Source organism: Chaetodon trifascialis, chromosome 1, assembly GCF_039877785.1.
Source record: "Chaetodon trifascialis isolate fChaTrf1 chromosome 1, fChaTrf1.hap1, whole genome shotgun sequence".
Classification (NCBI taxonomy): domain Eukaryota; kingdom Metazoa; phylum Chordata; class Actinopteri; order Chaetodontiformes; family Chaetodontidae; genus Chaetodon; species Chaetodon trifascialis.
In genome coordinates, this window is record NC_092056.1 from 28520982 (window position 1) to 28545991 (window position 25010).

A 25010-nucleotide genomic window follows, 5' to 3' on the forward strand; every position below is an offset into this window, starting at 1 on the left:
GCTGGTGCCCTCTGGTCCAAATGCTGGAGTACTTTTGCAGAATCATTTAGACAAAAGAGGGCTGACCAATTTTATACCCAGGAAATGTTAATCTCATTTTGGCAAATCGGGAAATACTTAGGACCAAACCAAGACAGCCTCATTGACACATTAACAGAGATCAGAAGACAGTAGATGGTAACTTGGTACCTTCTTCTTTTTTTTTTTTTTTTTGCAGTTTACCACAACAGTCAAAATCTTCTTTTTTAAAGGAAGAATTAAACTAGAAGTCATAAGAAACTAGTAGCTGAGCTGGGTGTCTAATTTCAACATGTTTCCATGTTTGCTGCCATATATCTATTTCTTCAAGTCCGTTGAGGTGAAAACAATAAGTGTTGTATTTCAGAAGACAACAGTTATCAGTACCAGAAGCTAAGTGAACCGCTACAACTGTTAAATTATGTGCATGAGCTGACAAATGTGGCCAAACTTTTGTTGCCGAACTCGAGTGCAGTGGACTAGAAGTAATAAATATCCTTTGAGTATCCAAGATTGTGCTGAAGTGAATCTTGGAAACTTTATATTAATCTATTTATAGTACAAAAATGTCTTCTTGCCATATTACTTTTTAGAGAAGAAGTAACAATGTATCTATTCAATGGCTCAGTGGATGTTACCACGTAGTGCTATTTTGCTAGTGCTATTCCTTTGTAAAGGAGCCCATCAATCATCTGTGCCATTTCTATCAAATCCACAGGACATACAATGCAAACATTTTTTTTCAGTGAATCCTAAGCACTCTCTTTCTTCACCACCTCTGCTTTTTCCAGATGTAAATGACAACGTTCCATTTTTCACTTCCTCCATCTATGAGGCCTCGGTCACTGAAGGGGCAGAATCAGGAACTTTGGTTTTCCAGGTTTCAGCCAATGACCTCGACCTGGGTCTCAATGGCAAGGTGAAAACAGACTTATGCATGCACACACAGACTGTGAACAAGTGATAATGTTGCTCTTCCAGTGCGGTCAATGGAAAGAGACATTAAGGTCTTGATTTACTTTTGAATACATGTAATCTATTATTATCAGACTCCCTCTGTTTTTCATTATCTAAAACGTGTTCTTCCTTGCTGTTGCAAATTAGCAGTAATTAACTGTGTTTCAGCACCTGAACCAGTAGGTGATAATATTTTAAGTATTTTTATAGTATTAATTTAGTTGAATATGTTCGGCTAGTCTGTCTGACTCATTGATCCTTTATCTGACTGAGGTTTGTGCAAGTTAGAAACTATGGCCCTGACCATGGCTCTAAAATATCATTAACCTAACTGCTGTGTGTTGAGAAAAAAATCTGTGGTCCTGTTCATTGTACTGAAGTAGCAGTCAATTTTATAATTTTCTTCCTTCTTCTTTCAGTCCTGTCCTTCAATTTCATCTTAAATCTATGATATTATCTAAACCATACACTACAAATAATCAATTCTGTAGTATATTGTAGCCTGTTTACTCTATAGAATGGCATCATCTTGATGGCCAAAGCAGTACCGTGTAGTCACAGAACGGTTACTGTAGAAGTTTTTTGTAATCTGGGAGTGGAGCAGGTAATGTGATTAACCTGAAATTAACCTGCACTGACTGCAATTTGAGGTAAAGTTTATACTATCAAAACTACATTGTGTTTTCAAAAAGAGGTGTTATTAAAATGCTTGATGTCCACATCTAGAAAAAAAAGGCCTATGCAAAATATGAATTTAGCCTAATAGTAGTTCTATTAAATCAAAATTATAGTTGCAATTATACTATCAAGAATTAGGCTACCTGCAAAATATGCACATGGGTGTGTTTGTTAGTGGTGTGGGGGCAGGGGGGTGCTCCCATTGGGCTATCCCTACAGTAAAAAAAACATAACAAATCACCAACTGACCTGAGCTTCTTTCTAATTTTGTCTGTCCCAACCCTCCACTGCCCAGATCTCCTATTCCTTGCTCGAGGACCGCAGTGGGGACCACCAGTATTTCCGTATTGACCCAGAGCTGGGATTCATCTATACAGAGACTGTTTTTGACCGCGAGACCAAAAGCTCCTACCTGTTAGAGGTTCAGTCTGTGGATGGCTGGGAGTCTGCACGGCCCGGCAAACACGGACAGCCCAACTCCGGTAAGTTAGACTCACCCTGCAGGATGAAGTTCTGATTGCTTTGGTGTTTTGGCAGTTTGCCGAGTAATGTTACTGAGTGTACGATTGAAGTCAGAAGTTTATATACACTTAGGTTTCAGTCATTAAAACTAATTTTAACCAGTGCATAGATTTCATGTTAACAAACTATAGGAGAGTTGATTTGGACATCTGTGTTGTGCATGACACGAGTAATTTTTCCAACTATCGTTTTACAGGCGGATTATTTCCAGTATTATTCTCTTATAATTCACTGTGTCACAATTCCAGTCAATCACTAGGCTGACTGTGCCTTTAAACAATTTGGGAAATTGCTGAAAATTATGTCATGGTGAAGCTTCTGATAGGCAAATTGATATTATTTGGAGGTGTATCTGTGGATGTATTTTAAGGCCTACCTTTAAACTCAGTACCTCTTTGCTTGACATCATGAGAAAATCAAAGAAATCATTCAAGGCTTCATAACAAAAACAAACAAACAAACAAACAAACAAAACCCAGTAGCTTCCACAAACCTGTTTCATCCTTGAGAGCAATTTCCACATACCTAAAGGTAAGAATAGAATACAAGTATGTAAACACCATGGCTCCACACAACAATAATGTTCAAGAAGGAGCTGCATTTTGTGTCCTTGAGATGAACATACCAGGATGTGAAAAGTGGAAATGAGTCCCACAACAACAGCAAAGGAACTTGTGAAAACGCTGGAGGAAACAGATACAAAGCATCTATATATATAGCCATATATTGACATAACCTGAATGACTGGTCAGCAAGAAAGAAGCCACTGCTCCAAAACTGCCAGAAAACAGCTAGACTAATGTTTGCAACTGCACATCAGAACAGAAATCATAGTTTTTGGAGAAATATCCTCTGGTCTGATGACACAAAAATTGAACCATCTGGCCATATTAACCATTGTTACATTTAGAGGAAAAAGGAGGAGGCTTACAGGCCAAAGAGCACCATCTTTGGGAACAATAGTGGTCATGAATTGACCTAAGATCGGGAATATTTGCTAGGATTAAATGTCAGTGATAAGGAGAGGTTGCAGTGCATAGTGGTGAAACTGTGAATGGTGACGGAGATTCCTATTGGTGTATCACGACTTTGAAAAGGCCTTTTGTTCCATGAGATTTTTTCTTGAGATTTTTATGATTCAGGTTCTGTTGCTATTAGTGTTGTAGTCCAGTTTATATAGTGATGGTGGTTGCTGTTCTACTGACAGAAAAAGAGGATGTGCATGAAAGGGGAGAGCGCTGGAGACAGCTGCTCTCTAGACTTCATTTAAGGCTCCGAATGTTCATTGAAGGCAGCAATAATCTGTGTTTTCCTTTTTCTGTCTCTTTCCCACATCTGCTCATCGCTCCCTATTGAAAGACCAAAGGCCATCTTTCTCTGTCGGTCTGCCTCTCTTTTGCTTGCTCTCTTCCTCCGTCTACCCATTTCTCTCTCATTTGCTGCCAGCTGAAATGCATACATGCTCCAGTGGTAGAATAGAGAGAAACGCTGAAATGAACAGATGTTGAGACAGATGGGTGGATGGAGAGAGGTGTTGAAGGAACAGCAAGACAGAGCAGGATATATTTTTAATAGATATGATCATAGATTATTAACGGATCCTCTCTCTAGGTTTGTGTCACTATGACATTTGTGGCAACGTAAACAGAAGTTAAATATTAAGCAGAACAGAGACTGAGAGACTGCAGTGAAGCTGTGGGAGTTTATTCATTTATTTATTTTCTGTGTTATTAATACTGAATGAGGTGGCATGGAGAAGGATTGGTGAAAGGCAAATTGATGCATACTTAAAATTGCAATGTTTTTTGTTTTTTTTTTAATTTAATGTATCATTGTGAAGTGACTGGAAATGGAAATGGCTATAGAATGACAGCATCAGTGTTTAGATTAGTTCACTATAAGCTTGGCTTTCACTGTACAATTTTGTCTGCCACTGGGTTCGATCTCCTGGTGATGTAGTCAGGCTGGCACAGTGTCTGTCTGCTTTCATGTCTCCATTATAGATTCAATAAATGAGTCAACTCACACCTTTTCCCCTAATCATTCTTTTATCCCCCCCCCACTCTGACACCAAACCCTGCTGAAGTGTGTTTGCAAGAAGCAAAGTACTAAAACATTACTCCATATGAAATCCAATTTACCTCTTTAGTGAAAATGCGTCTTTCTTCTCTCATATTAAGGGTTGATCATTTCTTCACTGAAATTTGGAATCAGTTGCAGAGTATCCTGTGCTTTTGGTAGTTACTAGGCTCTGAGGAAAATGGAAGGTGATCTTCTTGCCTTTGCAAATGGTGCCAACAGTCAAACACTAAGTTGTCTGTTTCCACTTTAACGAGGATGCACACACTCATTATTGCAATTGTTGTTAATCTCTGATGTTATGGTTTCCACGCAGTAATCAGGTCAGTGTGGAGTGAGGGAATTTTACTCAATGATCTGTGACACTTGTTGTGTCGCACATTACATTTTTTCCTACGCTGGCCCACTTGGTGAGTGGATCAGAGAGTTACTAGTCCCTTGTATATTTTCACTCGCCTGGCAGCTAATTCTTAAAGAATTTTGCCCGTAATTTAAAAATTTATGCTAATATTTCAGCAAAAATGGACAGTGAGAGAAAGAACATAATGGCATTTGTTTGTAGTCTGTATGTTCTGATGCTGCGGCGTACGGCACATCAATTTCAACAGTACAAACAGCACACATTACTCTACTGTATGTGGGAGACTCATTGCACGAGCTAGACAGTATTCACATTTACACCTTTGCTGTTTGTACTGTCATTTGTTGACGGACCACGTCACTGCACTACAGAAAATAAAGAGACAAGACTGTTTTAAAGAACTTTATATAGCACAAGGGAAAAGATACAAAATTAGAAATGTAAACATCAGAAACACTTAGGCAGAGCGGTACATGCCATGCAGTATGGGGAATTACAATGCAGTCTTTCTATCTGTTTTCTGTATTTTCTATTTTGTCAGAAATGGTATCACTGTGTTTTGCTCGGTCTGTATGTGCTCGCCAATTGAAGGTTCATGCAACACACCTGTGAGCTATTTTTGAGACCTGGTTGATGTAACACTTCACACCTCCCCCTCCAGTCTCACCAAGGAGCAATTCAACAATTAAAAAAAAAAAAGTCCAATAGAAATGTATAGAAAATGTGCTTGGCAGATTATAACAATCAGTTCAGCCCTTTGCATGTAATAACTTTTAGAAGACGGGGGAGTGAGACTTAAAATTGTATGAATGTGCCAAAGCATTTGCAATTTGTTCAAAAGACTGAGAAACTGTTTTTATGATGAGCACAAGTGACCAGGTGATGTGGAGTTTGAACAAATAGTTTTGAGAATATCCATTCTGATTTTAAAAATCTACTAAAGTGACTGAGAAAAACTGTAATTGAAGTATTTTTTGTGGAGAGATGGACTTGTATGTAGTATGTTCCTTAATGAACCCTTTGCTGCAGTGTTCACCAAGACTGCATCCAGATTACTGAAACACCCACAGCTGTATGAATCAGCACTGAGCAGCACTTTCTTTTTTTGACTACAGAATGTATCGAGTGCTTGCCAGCATTTCATATGTCTCTTGTCATGTGAGGATACTTAAAGTATATGGCTTTGCACTGAAGGTTCATGTTTAAAAACACCCTCTCAAGAATCTGACCGGTAAGATAAGTGGCATATCTCACTTGACACACTTGACTTTCCTCTTGACCAGGTGTTTCTGTATGGAAGCGAAGAACAGTCATTAATATTTTGAGCTTATGAAAAGGTGTTCACAGATCATTTCTCAGCTGGCAGTTGTTTATTACCTTGTGTGTGCATGTGAAAAAACTGTACACACTTTATATGAATGTGTGAATTTGTATTAAATAAAAAAATAAAACAAATGTGAATGCATAACAAAGTTTTGCAGCTAAAGAAATATTTTGTGCATGTATGAAAAAAAATTCTGCACACAGATATAATTTGCACATGTATGAAACGTTTTTTAGCTGTAGTTTTGTGGATGAGGACAATTTTTGCAGGAATGTTTTGAACAGTGAGGTTTCACAAAAAATGTCCTATCTGGATATGTGACACTGAAGTATACGAGCTTCAAGCTTCAAGTTACAAGCAAGAATTTCAACCATATTTTTATGCCTGAGCTGACCAGCCAATCAGCATATTGCCCACTGACAACCCAATCAGAGGAAGCCAAACTGTCCAGTCAGGGGCAAATGTTGTCTCCAGCATAGTCCAGAAGGGACCAGAACAAGTAGAATGGACAACATACTACATGACCCCCCTTTTGAGATACAGTCTGTCAGTCCAAGTGTCTCTTGTATTCATAGAGAATTTGCTTTTCTTAGCAGTTTGTTTCCTGTCTTTTTTATTGTGTTTCCCAAATGTTATCCCAAATCTCACTCTTACTTCTTTATGACATGTTCTGAAAGAGAGGAAAGGGTTTTCCTGTATGTTTTGTATCATGTATGACAGTATCAGTACTTCATCTATCCTGAACACAACCTGTTTGCTTTGGAAAAAAAGAAGAAAGAGAGAAAAAGAAAGTACAAGCTGTACTTAATTGCTTATCTACTACGCATGCCAAGCACCAAGACATGTTGTGGAGTAGAGGCTGCAGAATGATGTTAAGTGGTCACGCAACAAACCCTGATGAACACTATTTTCACAAGCAGTAAACAAGCACTCCTACCACTAACGAGCTCATGTGTGGGGTGAGGTTGGGCATATGATTCTTACATACATGTCTCTAGAAGTGTGAAAAGAGGAACAGAGCAGGCAGCATTAGCAAGAACAAGGAGGAGGATGAGGGATGTTTTCTACATCTGCTTATCGGCTTTGTTTACTTCCTCCATCCCTCCCTCTCTCTCTCTCTCTCTCTCTCTCTCTCTCTCTCTCTCTGACAGATTCTGAACACATGCAAAGCCTTGCCATCTGTGGCTTGTTTTGTTATAGCTCCAAGGGCTGCATTAGTTCGCTATCTGTGCCATGAACTGTATGCCATCTCTTCCACCCTGGCTTAAATAATTTATCTCATCTTGATTCGTGTATTGCAAATTATGGTCCTTTTGATACCGATATCAAAGGAAGTGTAGTATGTTGGGTTTCGCAACTACCGCACTTTACACTGATGCCTCCAGGGTGCTTTGTACTCGGCTTCAGCCTGCGGTTAGATGCTAAAGGAAAAAGAAACGTCTGGATTTAATGGTAAAATAGACAGATATTGTGCAGACAGATGACAGATGGAATAGAAAAATGGTATACAATGTTGGATGGAGGAAAAAATTGGATGTTATTTTTGTTCCTGTGTGCATGAAGAAATGTCTTCTTTCCTATGTGCATACTGGTGAAAAGTGACTAAACTGTTGCTATCCAAAGAGAGACAGACAGATGTTCATGTTCATGTTGACAGAATAAGAACAACCTCATGTTTGTAATCACCTTTCTCCTCTTGCTCTCTCTGTATCTGTCACTCTTTCTTATCTTTTTATTTTCAGACACGGCATATGTTCGCATTTTTATCAGTGACGTGAATGATAACAAGCCAGCATTTGCACATGCATCCTATGAAGTTGATGTGGACGAGGACGCAGACGTCGGCTTCGCCATTATTACTGTCAGTGCCAATGATGGGGATGAAGGTGGGTGGCATGGATGAAGGAACATATGAATGTGTGTGTGTTTCATGTAATGGAGTGATGCACATATAGAATGGAAAGTGTAGGAGTGATAGTGTGGCTGGTACTGTAAATCCACAACTGAGCAGATTTACTTGAGCGCATTGCTGAAGTGTTTCTCTTTTCCCTCACTAAAGAAAAACTTTCAGTCCTCACTGCTGCTTTTGCCTGACCCCTTTTTATTTTGAGGAAAAAACAGGTGTGCATTACAAAACATGTCTTGAAGTCATGAAAAACGCAGCAGTATGTGAGTATGAATCAGCCACTGTAGAGGAACCCATTTAATATAACCTTTCGATGTAAGGCAAAAAAAAAAAAAAAGAAAGAAAGAAAGAAAAGAAGAAGAAACTCTCAAGTGTTTAAATGTGTACTTTCAACATTTTGGGCTTCAAAACGTCAAAAATGTCTTACTGTTGATGTTGAACCCCAGCAGCTGTTGAAGAGAAGCTGACTGCAGCTCTGACGTGACTGGTGCTTTTCATTATTTTCCCCAATTTGTTGTCCATGGAAATATGACAATATTTTAAAATCAAGCTGTCTTTAGTTTGAAACACTGGCAACAGTTTAGAGAACTTGACTAAACAGACTAAAAGTTCACTGAATGCCACATGCTTCAACATGGCTGCACTTCATGGAGAACTACAGTATCATCAGCTATAATCTCTGGGGAAACTGCTCTAAGTTAAGGGTTTGTATACTATCCCTACAGTCCATGACAGTCCATTCAATTCTTTTGAACTGAATGGACTCAGGTAGTATTAAATAAGTACAGTATTTTTCTCATTTAGAAATATTAAACACTCGATGTTATATATGATCATGAAATACACATCATACACATACACATACACACCACAGTCTGTGGTGGAACATGCAGAGACACTCAGCTGTCATTACAGAAAAGACAAGCCCATTATTACTGTGGCTTACTCCATTAAAAAGAATCTGTGCAGGTATCTGTTTGGAAAAGGTCTGGTAGTTACAGATCAACAAATCAAATGAGCTCATTGGCAGTAAGGCTTGAACAACAGAGGGGTGACTGCAGCAGACATCAAGATACAGCTAAATGAGACAGAAGGTGTTTCCACTGAAACAGTTCAGTAAACTTGTGGAAGTAGGGCTGATTGCTCTTTATTTAGCCATCAAAACAGCGTTGATACACTGGTCCAGAGATGGGACATTTTTTTTAGAATAATCCGTCTAGGAGGCTGGTTTGCACCTTTTCTCAGCCTGACCAGGACGCTGGCCCGCCAACCTCATTTTCTTTTCCTTTCTTTCATTTAGTGCTGAACAAATAGTGTAGAGAGGGTTTAATCAGAGCCAAACATTCAATATGCAAGCTTATACAGCAACTGTAAAGGAACCCTTTGGACTTTTCTTCCAAACAAACAAGTTTAGATTTATTCTCAGTGTTGTTTCTCAAAACACATTGTTTGCGTTCTTGAAGTCTGATAATCCTTCCTCAAAAACCATTATCAAAGCCATTTGCTTTTTAATTATTTTAAATCCCACATTGTTTGCATCCTTGTTTGGGAGGTATCTCCTCCGCCTTTGTTGATGCTTTGCTGTGCTTCATTATCACCTGCTGATGAGTGAAATAATGTGAAACCATGAACAGGAATGTGTAGTGTGGGCTTGATCTTTTCAGTCTGATTTTGAGGCTTCTCTCTCAGGCTGATACTGTGACCAACTCTTAACACTTGTTTGGCATGCATATTGAATGTTTGGCTTCTCACACCCAAATGTGTGACTTCCCTCATCATCTGTCATAGAGCATGGACAGAAAAACAAAACAAAACCTAGCCTTAGTATTTTAGATTAAAGTAATAGTATTTTGGATTTTATCCTGCTGTATTTATGTGGTATGGTTTTATATTGTGCAAAAGCACGCTGTCGTTGTTACACAACATTTTTGAAATGGTATGCTGGTTACAAATAGGAAGCTTATAGAGCATAGTAAGATGATCGCAAGCAGCAACCAGGGCTCCAGAATGCGCCTAGGTACATTTCGTAACTATTTTTAGAGATGATGCCACTAAAATTGGACCTGCAAATATGCTCCGATTTTAATTTCACTGAGAGAGAGAAATAGCAGGCTTGTGTTTTGTATTGGCGCATTTCCAGTACACAGTTCCAGCTCTACTCGACTCGGTTCTACTCTACTCTACTTGGTTTGGTTGAGTTTCCATTACAATTGAGTACTTCATAGTACCTCCTCAACGTAGGCGGGGTCGTCATACCACGGCTGCGCGAAACTGCCATGACGTCAATTTGTACACGACGCAAACAGAGCCAACAAACAATGGAGGACATCGAGGCGATGTTGTATTTGCTGCTCGGTTTGTGGCTTTTTGTCACACACAAAGCAGATGCTGATATTTTACGAGCAGCCATTTCCCTCGAGTGAGAATAAAGAATAAAGTCAGCGGTTGCTGTTGCCCGGCATTACAATGGAGGGGGCGGAATTGTTTTTCCAGTGTTGGACGTTGCAAACCAGTGACGACACTCTCCGGCCAATCAGTGGCCAACAGGCTGTTGACGTCACACATACAGTATCGCTTCTACTCGCTTGGAACCTCGCCAGAGCAGGTACTAAAAATAGTACCAGGTACCAGGTACTATCCCTAATGGAAACACAAAACAACCGAGTAGAGTAGAGTCGAGTCGCGCTAGTGGAAATGTGGCATATGTGTGTATGAAGACAGACGAACATCAGAGGAGCTCTCAATAGCCAACAGCACCTATGAGTTTTCAGCTCTAACTGCCCTAACCTTAAACCAAGTCTTCACCCTAAAATTTAGTCTATGTCTGGCTGAAACAATGACAAACAAAACTTCTAGATGCTGTTGGCTGTTGAGAGCTCCTCTGATGTTCGTCTGTCTTCCTTATACACACATATAAAACACAAGCTTAAACTTTTGCACAGTACTGTATATACATACATGTACTCTTTTTGTCATGAAAAAAAAAGAGAAAACTATTGGCTACCAAAGCAGAGGGTTAGGTTAAGAGTTTCTGTTAGGCAAGTTGTGGTTATGGTTATGGTTGGGGCAAGTCTATGTAATGTCCCCACAAGTGATGCAACACCTAACGTGTGTGTGTTTGCATGTGCGTGGGTTGGTGGGGGTCAGAGGAATGAAACATAAAGTTTTAACTGCAGTATAAGCTACCTGATTTCTTGTGGCTCATGTCGAAAATTGAAGAGGTCCAGCTGGATACTTCTCTGGTGGTGAAGGGTGTTTTTTACTTCCAGGTGCTTTAGTCAGTGTGCTACCTTAATTTACTGTAATAACTGCACCTTTAGTTGAGGCTGAATTGGTAACTTTTTACCTCTCATCACTGTCAGATATTTTTTAGGAACTTTTTTAAGTAGGATCAAATTCTTCTCCCAATTTATGAGGCAATCCTTCTGTGTAAAACAGAGAAATGGAAAGTCAGTGTTTGGTTGAAATGACACACATATAATTGAATTTCACCCAGGAGGAGCCTGTGAATGGTGTTCATGTATTCACTGTTGCTAGTGTTTACGCTTAGCAAAAAGTTTAAACAATATTCAGACTCATGAACTCACACACATGGCTGCACGGTGGTGCCTCACAGCAAGAAGGTTGCCGGTTCGATCCCCGGGTCAGGCGGGGCCTTTCTGTGTGAAGTTTGCATGTTCTTCCCGTGCATGCGTGGGTTCTCTCCGGGTACTCCGGCTTCCTCCCACAGACCAAAAACATGCTCATTAGGTTAATTGATGACTCTAAATTGTCCGTAGGTGTGAGTGTGAATGGTTGTTTGTCCTTGCATGTGGCCCTGCAATCGGCTGGCGACCGGTTCAGGGTGTACCCCGCCTCTCGCCCATTGTAGCTGGGATAGGCTCCAGCCCCCCGCAACCCCGAAAGGGATAGGCGGTATAGATAATGGATGGATGGAACTCACACACACACACACACACACACACACACACACACACACACACACACACAGGTTCTTCACATGCTCATCTACTTGTGAATCAGTGTTATTGTAACACCTAATCCCCAAAAGTTGTAGGTCATCGATGCAGCATGTTGAAATGAAACTTTTCTGTTTTGTATATATATTATGTGTGCCCATGTATTACTCCCCTTGTGTGGACAAAAATCTGTCTACACAGTCACATGTGGGGACAAAACACAACACAAGTTAAAACATTACATTTTATGGTGCAGACTGAGGATAGGGTTACGGGTTAGGTAAGGTTAGGTTAGGTTTGGTACAGGGTTAGGAACAGGTAAATAGTGGTTATGGTTAGGGTAAGGCTCCAGGAAATGAATGTAAGTCTATGTAATGTCCCCACAACTGATGAAAACCCCCTTGTGTGTGTGTGTTTTATTTTATTTTTTTGTGTGTGTGTGTGTGTGTGTGTGTGTGTGTGTGTGTGTGTGTGTGTGTGTGTGTGTGTGTTTGTTTGTTTCTCTGGTTTCAGTGCACTACCTAGGGAGATGAAAGGAGTTTTGAAATTGGCACAACTGGGAAAATACATATATATATAAATTTTCTCTCCATTTGTTTATTCTAACAGTTGTATTGCTCCGTGTGCTGTTTCTTTGTCCTTTGGGTCTGAGCAGCTTTCTAAATACTTAAGAGATTGAGACAACTAGAAAAAAATGGAGAGAGAGGGCAAGAGAGAAGAAGAGGGAATGCAACTGCATATATCCCCTAATGTCTCATTTAAAATGCTAACAGACAGACAGTACAAAACGATCTGGATTACTGTGTTCTCCTTTCTCCTTCCTTCCTTTTCATCTTGCTAATAAGCTGTGAATTTCATCTTGTCTTCAGAGGTTTCTCCTTTCCTTTTCATAATAACATAAGACTTGTAGATGCATCGGTGATTGAGATGCGGACCTTGGCTTTACCAGTAATTGCACTGAAAGGGAACATTTCGTTGATCAGCATCTAATAGATTTAATGAAAAATTATTTGCGTAAAGCTTAAAAAGAAAAGAGATAATTAAGTGAGGTACGGAGAGTGCTTTGAAGATGAGGAGAGGGGGACCTTCACAGCAATATGATTTTTACATTGCTTGGAACAGTGGAGTTGTAATTATTCTTACTACTTAAATCTCTACATTCTTGTAATTTTACTGACTCTTTAAGCAGTAAGTGCCTTTTGAGAAAGCCACTTACTGCTTTAAGTCCTGGGAGCCATAGGACCTGATTACATTTTGTGTGACAGGAATGGCATGTGACATGATTAACAGTATTGTTAAAGTTGATACTTATTCAAATAGTACTTGACTCTCCATACCTCTGTGTCAATATAAACTCATTGAATTGAATTCTGTTGCGTTGCTCTGCCAGTGAATTCATTACAGCTATGGCACTGCAATGATGAAGAAAACAGCAGTAAATGCTGTGTTTACATGCTTCAGCACAGCTCAAGTTTCTTACACCTGTGAAAAAAAACATTTATTATTATATTATTATTATTATTATTATTATTATAGCTGAAAAAGCAAAATTACTACAGTTCTGAATAGTAATTATCAGAATATGCAGACACGACCGTAGCAGAAGAATACATGACATTTGGATGAAATATTTCTCATGATGTTATCCCACATTACCCAGGAGGTGTTCAAAAATGTCAGCCACATTTGCATACTGTACTTTTCATTTCATTTTTTGTTATTCAACTGATTAATTTCTGATGATATAATAGTTACAATAATTTATTTTAGTGATATATAATTTATTACAAAGTAATAAAATATAGAAAGATTTTTAGTACTTTCAGTATTTACAATGAAATCCAAAACATTGGTCTTAGAAATAATTCAAATATATATATATATATTTTTGTACATTGTTTGAGTGAACAGAGTAATTTTAATCAGAAATGTGATTGTTATCTATATATATATAGATGATGGACGCTCCTATTGCAATAATAATAACCCCGTGTACTCCAACTGTATGAAATAGAAGTGCAAACCTTCATTTTTATTTTGTGTTCTGAAATTTGTCTATCAGGTCAATAACACTAAAAAGGAAGTTGGTACCTGCTTAAAAGTAATTGCTTTTTATATTTTCATTGAAACGTCTGACTGCTAAATGTGTCAGCTCTTAAATTTGTGTTTGGTATGTGTCTCAAATCAAACTGCTGCTCCACTAAAATGGAAGAGATGTTGTGGTTTGAGAGCATGGATGTTAATCAGTAGGCAGATAACAGTCTCTGTTGTGTGCACAGATGTCAGTTCAGTATGTAACATTGGCAGACAGAAATAGCTAAGGTATAGACATCCAAGGCAACAGAAATCACTAAGACATCCTTCAGTTTTACTGTGCATTGCCTTAAATGTAAGACTTCTACTTCTGCACAGATTTTTTGTCATGAAGATCCTATTCTAATGGAGCAGGCATTGTAATCAGCTTTGTAAAAGCAGAGGCTGTCTGCTGTTGAAAGACGCATAACAATCAGATTGAACCAAAAAAAAAAAAAAAAATCAATTTCTGATTGTCAGACAGCTGAAGCAGGTAGATGCCATCTGTCTCTGTTAAGGAAGACAGATTGGTGGATTGGCAAAAACAGATAGCAATGGACTAGACTGGGTCAATGTCTTCGACAGGACTTACTTACTATAGGCTGCCTTGTCAGTAACTAAGGTTCATTTTACATAGTGCTGCTTCATTCAACCTCCATCATCTCCCGTTCTGCAGGTGGAAATGCTAAGCTGCGCTACCAGATCACATCAGGAAACACAGGAGGGGTGTTTGATGTGGAACCAGAGGTGGGCACTATCTTTATCGCCCAGCCTCTGGACTATGAACAGAACAAAAGGTAGGGACTTGCTTCAGGGGCCCATCTTTTGTGCTACAAATGTTTTAAGATGGATTTTACCTGAAATCCATGGTGTTATTTTCCCTGTTATATGATTATGTCTTTAATAAATATGCCATATCTTTAAACTCCACATTTAATACCTTAAATTAGTTACACCTTAGTAGTTAAAGAATTTCTCAACCCTCATTTTTCCAAGTAAGTTTTTTTTTGTTTGTTTTGTTTTTACAAATCTCATTTGGAAAACAGTTGCTTATTTTGTGAAATACCATGAAGAAGCTGAAACTTTTTACAGGTACAAGCTTCATGTCCTGGCTTCAGATGGGAAGTGGGAGGATTACACAACAGTGACGGTAAATGTGGTTAACAAGAATGATGAGGCTCCAGTGTTTACCGTTAACGAGTACTATGGCAGCGTCACAGAGGAGCTGGATGGCTCACCGGTGTTTGTGTTACAGGTACAGTCCAATCATTATTCAACTGTATGATGAGCGTGTGACAGCTTTTGCCATCATCTGTTTCATTCACGAAGGCATAAATTGAACCTGTCTTGCTTACAGTCTTTTAGTACAATATCAATCATGTCTGTGTCAAGTGCATATTTAACGCCCTTTTACAGGGTTCCTGTTAAAGTGAGTCCACTTGAAACATTCACAGCTAATCAGCTTAATTCAATGGGTAGATACAGCTAATAAGATCTTTGAGTTGGCCAAACACTTATCAGATGGACATCAGAAGCTGTTTTCTTTCAAATCAATGACCCCTTTTTTCCCAAATGTACTATTTGAAGTAGTAATTCCTCCTATTGTGAGAATGGAAAGTTTAATTGACATTCCAGCAGTAAAAAAGGAGAATGAGGCGTCATGAACGATCAGTTGTAGGTCCAACAAATATAAATATTTATAACTATATTCAAATATTTAAATTAAAAGTCAGCAGAAATCTGATTGAGGTAACCATTCTTTAGTTCTGCCCTGTATTGAGGGGAGAGAATTTCAGTTTTGGAATCTGATTTTAGTCTTTATCCAGTAATTACTGTGCAGTCATGGCTGGGTATGGTCCATTGTGAGGTCATTTGGGCTTTAACCCTGAAACAACAGCATGTATTTCATTAGTAATCATTCTGGTGCATAGAACAGTCATTTTAACTTGTATAAATTCTCTACATAGTTTAGCATACATACATCTAGTTTAGTGTAGTTCTGAACTAATAACTGACTAAATATTTTCTCACCATTATTAACCATCTCACTATTACATGAGTCAAAATACTCAAGACTTGATAGTAAGCCTGGTGCTCTCTTCCCTCTCTACATATGTAGACATTTTTTAATATTTGAACCAAACACAAGTTAATTTTGGCTCTACATGCTCTACATCTAACTGCAATTAATGTGCTAAATTGAAACATCTTTTGCCTGCCCAGGGTGTAATTGCTGCTGATGTGTTGAAAATTAGTGTGAAAACGAGTAGACAGAAGAAGAGAAACAAGAGAGGTGGGCATTTGGGTTGAGGAGGTTGCATCTGTGCCAGGTTTAGCTACCAGAGAGTTCTTAACTGCACGGAGCATTTTTGAAGTGCTTCCAGTCAAGATATCACTCCAAGTCAGCATCATTTCAATAATTTAATAGTGTAAAAAAAAAGTGATTACACTCTCAACACCATCTCTGTATTGCTGTACCTTTGATGTTGTAGGTAACCGCATCTGACCCAGATAAGGATGCTGACCAAGAGGCCCTGCGTTACTCTCTCCATGGCCAGGGTGCAGAGAGTGAATTCATAATTGATGAGGTCACAGGCAAGATCTATGCCCAGCGGACATTGGACCGCGAGGAGCGCGCTGTTTGGCGTTTTGTCGTCTTGGCAACAGATGAGGGTGGCGAAGGTCTGACTGGCTTCACTGATGTCATCATCAATGTGTGGGACATCAATGACAATGCGCCTGTCTTCACCTGCGCCCCCAGCTGCCATGGAGATGTGGCAGAGAACTCAGTAGTGGGGACGTCTGTAATGGAGATGACAGCTACCGACCTGGACGACTCAGCGGTCGGGCAGAACGCTGTGCTTTCTTACAGGATTATGGGTAGTTTAGATGCCACCAGCATTGGGGTGGGAGTTCCCACCTTCTCAGAAATGTTCACTATCAACCCCACCACAGGCACCATCAGTGTAGCCATGGGCAGTCTGGACAGAGAGCAGGTCGAGTCTTACCTCCTGGTCGTGGAGGCCAGAGATGGGGGAGGGATGACAGGAACTGGAACGGCCACAATTCAAATCAAGGATGTTAACGACCATGCCCCAAGATTCACTGATCACTCCTGCCTGGCAAGGATCTCTGAGAATGCCGAGGCCAATGCAGAGGTGGGTCAGATGGGGCTTCCCTGTTGACGAGGCACCAGTTTTTATTGCCTTATTTCATAGTTTATTTGAAATTACCTCTGCAAATGTATCAATAATGCACTGTTGTTAGCCATGTAAGAAAATGTTTTCCAAATACAGGTTTAACTATAAAACAGAAAAAAAGCTGTTTGGGCCCTTTTTCCAAAGAGGAGCATAAACAGGCAATATTATGGTATTTTCTTGCCCAGGCATTGCATCTCACAAATCAAAGCAAACAAGGTGGGGGACACAGATATACAACTCTGGTTAGGCTGCTACAGAGAATTATGACATATTTGCATGTATATATGCACGTGTTGTCTTGTATAATGACGCAATTCTCCTCTGCACCTTTTTGACAACCATTTCCCATTTTTAGATCTTTGGCAGAGTATTGTCATAATACAAGCTGTTAGCAACCAGAAGCCACATTGAGCCTATATACTTTATTCACATGATGTTATGGCTTGTACTAAGGTCCTGGACCTCGCTGCAGAGGACAGAGACACTGGAGAAAATGCCCAACTGACTTTTAGTGTTGTGGCTGGAGATCAAGAGCAGAAGTTCTACATGGTCAGTCACAAGCAGGAGCAGCGCGGCACCCTGAGGCTTAAGAAACGTCTTGACTATGAACGACACACTGAGCAGAGGTTCAATCTCACACTGAAGGTATGTGGACATAGTTCCAAAAGCCCCGTTCAACAATACAATAGTCTTGCACTATTGAAGATTATTTAATTAAGCTTCTGTATCATGTCTCGCTCTCTGATTCATGGGGTTTAATTTGTTAAAGGAACCGTCAGTGAAGGGAAGCATGTGTGAAAGGCACAGACTGTTAGAGTCTGCCATATTAGGAACAGTGCTGTGGTGCCTGATCAGAAAGTTTTCTGTCTTGATATAAATGATGCAAAAAATAATGGAAAATCTTTTTAGCATTGTTTTTAGTTATTTGTTTTTCTTTAGTGCTCATAAATTGCTCAAACCAACACTTTGTATGTTAAAATGTTGCCTTGATGAGTAAAAATGATGGAATAAGCCAGCCCATCCATCTGAAGCCAAGACAAAGAATTTCAAGGTGAAGAGAAAGCTAGCCAAACAGAACGTGTCATTTGCAGATACAGACAGGAACTTCACAGTTCCACAAGGCAACTTTTCATATTGGTGGCAGTGAGAGGTCACTTTTGGAAAATACCCAGAAATTCTACAAGGTGATATAAAAACCAGCTGCACACAAATGTCGATGGTGTGATACTACTTTGTGGCTTAGGTTGTCAAAGAGCAAAAATGTCTGATAACACAGGATTTATCACTTTAGGTAAGTTGTATTTCATTCTTTTATTTTTAAGAAGCTCTTAGTGGAAAATTCCAACCCTTGACTATGATCAAGATCAGATGAACAAATCTGTTTGGACAAAATTTACAATTAAGTACAATCACAATTAGTGGAGGGTGCTTTGCTCTTGTATGACATGTGAGACTGTAAGTGGTTTCTTTTTCAGGTTGAAGACTTAGACTTCTCCAGCCTTCTGCACTGTGTGGTGGAGGTGGAGGACTACAACGACCATGCTCCTGTCTTCATTCCACACTTCCTGTCTCTTTCCCCACTACCTGAGGACATCACTGTGGGAACCAGTGTGGCACGCTTGGTGGCCAGTGACTCTGATTCAGGCCAGAATCGTGACATCACCTATAGTCTATCTGAGGACTCAGATCCCGAAGGGCTCTTCACCATTGACCAGTCTGGTGTACTCTCTGTGGCCCGGCCTCTGGATCGGGAGGGGATACCACAGCATCAGTTGGTTGTCATAGCAACCGATCATGGGGTTCCACCTCTAACAGGCAGTGCCACAGTCCAGCTGCCTCTGTTGGATGTAAATGATAATGGACCAGAGTTTGAGGCGGCATACTCCCCAGTAGTCTTTGAGAATGTAGCCGGGCCACAGGTATGCTTGATCTTGAAATGTTTGATCTCAAGTTGTATAACATGTAAGATACTGACTTAATGCTATGATTTGTTGAATAGAGCGAAGTTAGGAAGAAGCAAAGGAGAAGTATTTTTCATTGGTTGTGTGGCTGAGAAAATCCAACCTGACCAAGCCAAAACCCCTAATGCTCTCCCTGCTTGTTTAGGTAGTGAGGTTGAACCAAACGTCGACCCTCCTTCAAGCTGTGGACCAGGACTCTCCAGAGAATGGCCCACCCTTCCACTTCAGTGTCCCCCCCGAATATCGCCACAACAATGATTTCTACCTCCAGGACAACCTAAATGGCACAGCGACACTAACAGCTCTAAGGACATTTGACCGTGAGCGCCAGAAAGAGTTCTTCATTCCTATTATCATGAGCGACAGTGGCCGTCCAGCCAAAACAGTGACCAGCACCCTGACAGTGACCATTGGTGACCAAAATGATCACGCACATGTGGCGGGGGAGAAGAAAATTTTCATTAATAGTCACCGAGGTGAGAGGGTCATCTCTGTTTTCATCTCATCTACTTATTCAAGCACATGTTGAACTTTGCTCTTAAAGGTAGTTTTCTGCCTCTGAAGGTGAAACTCAAGCTCACTGTGCAGTAATTAACACACACAGATGCATAACGTTTTTATTGTGTTTTTCACCTCTTCCTCAACCCAGTCACTGTCACCACATTATCACTGGTTGCATGATCATGTTGCCATGGTGCTTTTCTAAGGGTCACAAAGATAATGCTTGATTTGACATGCAATTAATCACAGCTGCTATGTTTATTCTTCTTCATCCTAGAAGCATGCATGTGTGTCTGGTATAAGGCTAACAAACCACATAAAGTTCAGATATAGGAATCTCAGATTTTGTTACAAAACTCATGCACATCAATTTGTCTGGTTTGTTATAGATTCGAAACACATTGCTTTGTTGATTACTTGAGACAGATATTAGAATTTTTTATTTAGTTATTTATTTAGTTTCACCCCTTTCGGTTTTTGCCTCTGAAAACCATGAATGCTAGCAATTTTCTTTTCATTTTGATCCAATTTTTTCTCAGTTTCTGGCAAAGGCAAACAATAGGCTAAAATTCACCATGTCAAGGTTTGTCTTTAAATTTTGAAGGGCACCTGAAGAATAATTCCCACATGGTTCAGAAAGTGAGGAGTTGAAGGAAAGAGAGTGAAACTAACAACAGTTCTTTCTACATGATTATAATCATTGTGCCTTCATACAGCATTTTTTTTTTATTTTTCCATTCTTGTCCTTCTTCCATTTCCCTTCTTGGTTCTGCTGCTGAATAAACCCAGAAAGATGTGCATTTGGACCTTTTTATGTATATATACATTTTCATCATTGTTAATGCATTGTTTGTGTGTGTTTGCAATATACGTATGTATTGCTATGATTTTCAAGAGTCTTGCCCTTGTATAGTATTACTGGTATGGCAGGCAAACACATGCTGCTCACAATTAAACATGTGTATATGGAAATACACACACAGTTTTCCTGAATACTTTTAAGCAATATCTTTTATGCATAAAGGTAATGATCATGTAAAACAATTAAATGATATCGTATGCTGATGTTTTCTGTCATCAGGCCGTATGCCAACTACAGTGCTTGGAAAGGTCTACTCTCCTGACCCTGATGACTGGGACAACAAGACATATGTCTTTGAGGGACATGTGCCAAGGTAAACAATTTGACCCTTCCTGAACCATTTGTGCTAAATTCTTCACATTTAAGACCGACAACACAATGAAAAGAAAGCCATATTATGTAAGATTTGTAAGTATTCTAACTGTTTTATCAGCCTGAAACACAGACTTAGGCAAAGGCCATCCACACACATGGGTACACTAAAATTGCCATAATTATCAAAATTCATTTGATGTCATTTTTTTGCTAATCAGAGCTGCCATAAACGATTTCAAGTGAGTGCCAATGATGGTTGGGCATCTACTTATTCCAAGAGATGTCTAACATCCTGCCATAGATAAATTGTATGATTTTTGGTAAATGAAATAACCCCATAAGCTAGATGAGTCTTTTATAGTTTGTCAATGATGCAATGTATATTTTCTGTCTTGGACTTCTGTAGAACCAACAACTATTCAATTCAGTTCAATTCAATTCAATTTTATTTGTATAGCGCCAAATCACAACAGAAGTTGTCTCAGGACACTTTCCATATAGAGCTGGTACAGACCAAGCTCTTTTATCTACAAAAAACAAAAAAAAAAACAAATTCCCCCATGAGCAAGCACATGGCGACAGTGGCGAGGAAAAACTTCCTTTTAACAGGCAGAAACCTCGGGCAGAACCAGACTCTGGGTGGGCGGCCATCTGCCTCGACCGGTTGGGTGAGAGAGGAAGAGCAAGAGAGGGAGAGTGAGACAGACACAGACAGACACAGACAGACAGACACAGACAGACAGACAGACAGACAGAAATGCAGTCAGAGAGACAGAGAGAGAGACAGACATGCAATCACAGTAACAGTGACAGTGGATGTAATAATAGCAGCAGCAGTTGCAGTGGATGTCAGGCAGGGTCAAGGCAGGAGACACAGCTGCAATCCACAATCCAGATTCAGCCACTGTGGAACCTGCGAGACGACAAAGCACAGAGACTCCGGGGAAGGGGCTAAGTTAGTAACACGCCGTGGTAGGACATGAGAGCGTGCGGATGGAGAGGGACAGAAGGACAGAGGAGCTCGGTGTATCTTTGGAGGTCCCCCGACAGTCTAATCCTATAGCAGCATAACTAGGGGCTGGTCCAGGACAAGCCTGAGCCAGCCCTAACTATAAGCTTTATCAAAAAGGAAAGTTTTAAGCCTACTCTTAAATGTAGAGACAGTGTCTGCCTCCCGGACAAAGACTGGAAGATGGTTCCACAGGAGAGGAGCTTGATAGCTAAATGCTCTGACTCCTGTTCTGCTTTTTGAGACTTTAGGAAGCATAAGTAGACCTGCAGCCAGTGCAGAGTGGCTAGTATTGGAGAAATATGATCTCTCTTCCTGGTTTTTGTCAGAACACGTGCTGCAGCGTTCTGGAGCAACTGAAGAATATTCAGCAACGAATTTGGGCAGCCTGATAGTAAAGAATTGCAGTAATCCAGCCTGGAAGTTACGAATGCATGGACTAGTTTTTCTGCATCATTTTGAGACAAAATATGCCTGATTTTTGCGGTATTATGTAGGTGAAAAAAGGCTGTCCTTGAAATTTGTTTTACATGGGAGTGAAAGGACATGTCTTGGTCAAAGATAACTCCCAAATTCTTTACAGTGGTGCCGGAGGCCAGCGCAATGCCATCCATAACTGCTATGTCATCAGAAAGTGACTTTCTAAGATGTTTAGGGCCTACTACTATAACTTCAGTTTTGTCTGAGTTTAGCATCAAAAAATTGCAGGTCATCCAGGTCTTTATGTCATGAAGACATGCTTGTAGTCTAGTTAACTGACTGGTTTCTTCCGGCTTCATTGGTAAATATAGCTGGGTATCATCTGCATAGCAATGAAAATTTATTGAGTGCTTCCTGATAATCCTACCTAAAGGAAGCATATATAAGGTGAATAGAATCAGTCCAAGCACAGAACCCTGTGGAACTCCATAGCTGACTTTAGTGAGCACAGAGGACTGAGAGCGATCTGACAGGTAGGATTTAAACCAGCTTAGCGCAGTTCCCTTAATGCCAATGAAGTGTTCCAGTGTCTGCAATAGGATGCCATGGTCAATGGTGTCAAATGCAGCACTAAGATCCAATAAGACTAGTACAGAGACAAATCCTTTATCAGATGCAATTAGAAGGTCATTTGTAACTTTAACCAGTGCTGTCTCTGTGCTATGATGTACTCTAAATCCTGACTAGAAATCCTCAAGTAAACTGTTATTGTTTAGAAAGTCGCACAGCTGATTGGCAACTGCTTTCTCAAGAGTTTTTGAGAGAAAGGGAAGGTTGGATATCGGTCTATAGTTGGCTAAAACCCCTGGATCAAGAGTAGGCTTTTTCAGTAGCGGTTTTATCACAGCTACTTTAAAGGACTGTGGTACGTAGCCTGTTGATAAAGACAGATTGATCATGTCTAATACTGAAGAGTCAATTAGAGGTAATACTTCTTTAAACAGGTTAGTCGGGATTGGATCTAAAATACAGGTTGATGATTTTGATGATGAAATTATTGAAATTAGTTGGTGAAGGTCAACAGGAGTAAAACAGTCTAAAACTGCGACAGACTGAGTAACAGTTTCTACGGTTTCTGTGTTTGAAGACAAAACAGTACCTGTTGACGGCAGGAGCCGATGAATTCTGTCTCTAATAGTTAGAATTTTATCATTAAAGAAGCTCATGAAGTCATTACTGTTCAGAGCTAAAGGAATACAAGGTTCAACAGAATTATGGCTCTCTGTCAGCCTGGCTACAGTGCTGAAGAGAAACCTGGGATTGTTCTTATTTTCCTCTATTATTGCAGAGTAATAGGCTGCCCTGGCACTGCGGAGGGCTTTCCTGCATATTTTAAGACTGTCTTGCCAGGCGGACCGAAATTCTTCCAAATTGGTAGAATGCCATTTCCTTTCTATTTTCCGTGAAGTTTGCTTTAATTTGCGGGTTTGAGGAGTATACCACGGAGCTAACCTCCTCTGTTTAATTTTCTTCTTTTTTAGGGGAGCAACAGAGTCAAGTTTCATACGCAATGAACCTGTAGCACGATCAATCAGGTAGCCAATCTGGGAGGGACTAACATTAGCATAGGAATCCTTTGTTGTATTGAAACATAGCATTGGATTAAATACTAATGGGATCATATCCTTAAATTTAGCTACAGCACTATCAGACAGGAGTCTGGTATAAGAATTTTTGCCTCCTGGATGGTAGTCTGGTAATATGAATTCAAAAGTTATTAAATGATGGTCCAATAAAAGAGGATTCTGTGAAGAGACTATTAAGTCTTCGATTTCAATGCCATATGTCAGGACAAGGTCGAGGGTGTGGTTAAAACAGTGAGTCGGTTCATGTACATTCTGATGGAAGCCGACTGAGTCTAATACTGAAATAAACGCAGTGCTAAGGCTGTTATTATCAACGTCGACATGTACATTAAAGTCACCTACAATAATTACTTTATCTGCTTTAAGGACTAAGCCTGATAGAAACACCGAGAACTCAGCTATAAATTTGGAGTAAGGACCAGGAGAGCGGTATACTACAACAAATAAAACTGCAAAAAATAAATAAAACTACAGTCAATGTGCAAAGTAGGTAGTGGTGAAAATAGGAAGCACAGTGATATAAATCAATGAAATACTTTTTGTTTGTTCACATGAAGGATCATGCTCAGCTTTTTCCCAAAGCTATTATTAATATCTCAGATATCTATGTTGTGGCAATTATTAGGTTGTGTTGTGTAGGTTGTGTTGGCCAGCCATGTTAGATACCCTGCAATCTGTGATGATTAATGACAGATGGTGGACCTGTACTACCTGGGATGATTTGCATTCTGTCTAGAAAACCTATGGGGATCAGTGTGTTACATATTGCTTCATGCCCTGAGCCATTTTACATTCCCCCATTTAATCGTGTAGCACACTGTGTCTACATCATATGTTTTGTTGTTGTGATTGATTTAGACATTCAAATAACGCAAAGCAACAACACACCTGAGTAAAATATCTCTCAGCAAGAGGGAAGCCAGATGTTTGTTGCTCTGTGATTGATTCTGGAGCCTCGTCAACTAATGAAGTCCTTTAATTTTAACAGAATTCAAACTGTTGCCTTTGTTGCTATTCACTTACTTACACATAAACTTCTGGGTAAATTCAATTCCAAATAATTCAAGTCAGTTCACCTGAAGATAATTAAATTGCATTTGAAATTATTCAAATTGGGCAGCACGGTGGTGCAGCACGGTGGTGCAGCAGGTAGTGCGCGTGCCTCACAGCAAACTGTGCGAAGTTTGCATGTTCTTCCCGTGCATGCGTTGTTGTCTGT

At 39.8% G+C, this 25010-nt stretch overlaps 1 protein-coding gene across 1 annotated transcript in view; it reads left to right on the top strand.

The window, feature by feature from the left end:
* LOC139329523 (neural-cadherin) overlaps window positions 1-25010 on the top strand; it is a 325949-nt gene that overhangs the window by 159789 nt on the left and 141150 nt on the right. The window contains exons 14-23 of the mRNA XM_070959899.1: window positions 810-937; window positions 1949-2135; window positions 7682-7825; window positions 14554-14674; window positions 14970-15132; window positions 16370-17035; window positions 17531-17722; window positions 18553-18996; window positions 19184-19514; window positions 20621-20714. Of these exons, the coding sequence (XP_070816000.1) occupies window positions 810-937; window positions 1949-2135; window positions 7682-7825; window positions 14554-14674; window positions 14970-15132; window positions 16370-17035; window positions 17531-17722; window positions 18553-18996; window positions 19184-19514; window positions 20621-20714 (2470 nt within the window). The remainder of the gene's footprint in view (window positions 1-809; window positions 938-1948; window positions 2136-7681; window positions 7826-14553; window positions 14675-14969; window positions 15133-16369; window positions 17036-17530; window positions 17723-18552; window positions 18997-19183; window positions 19515-20620; window positions 20715-25010) is intronic.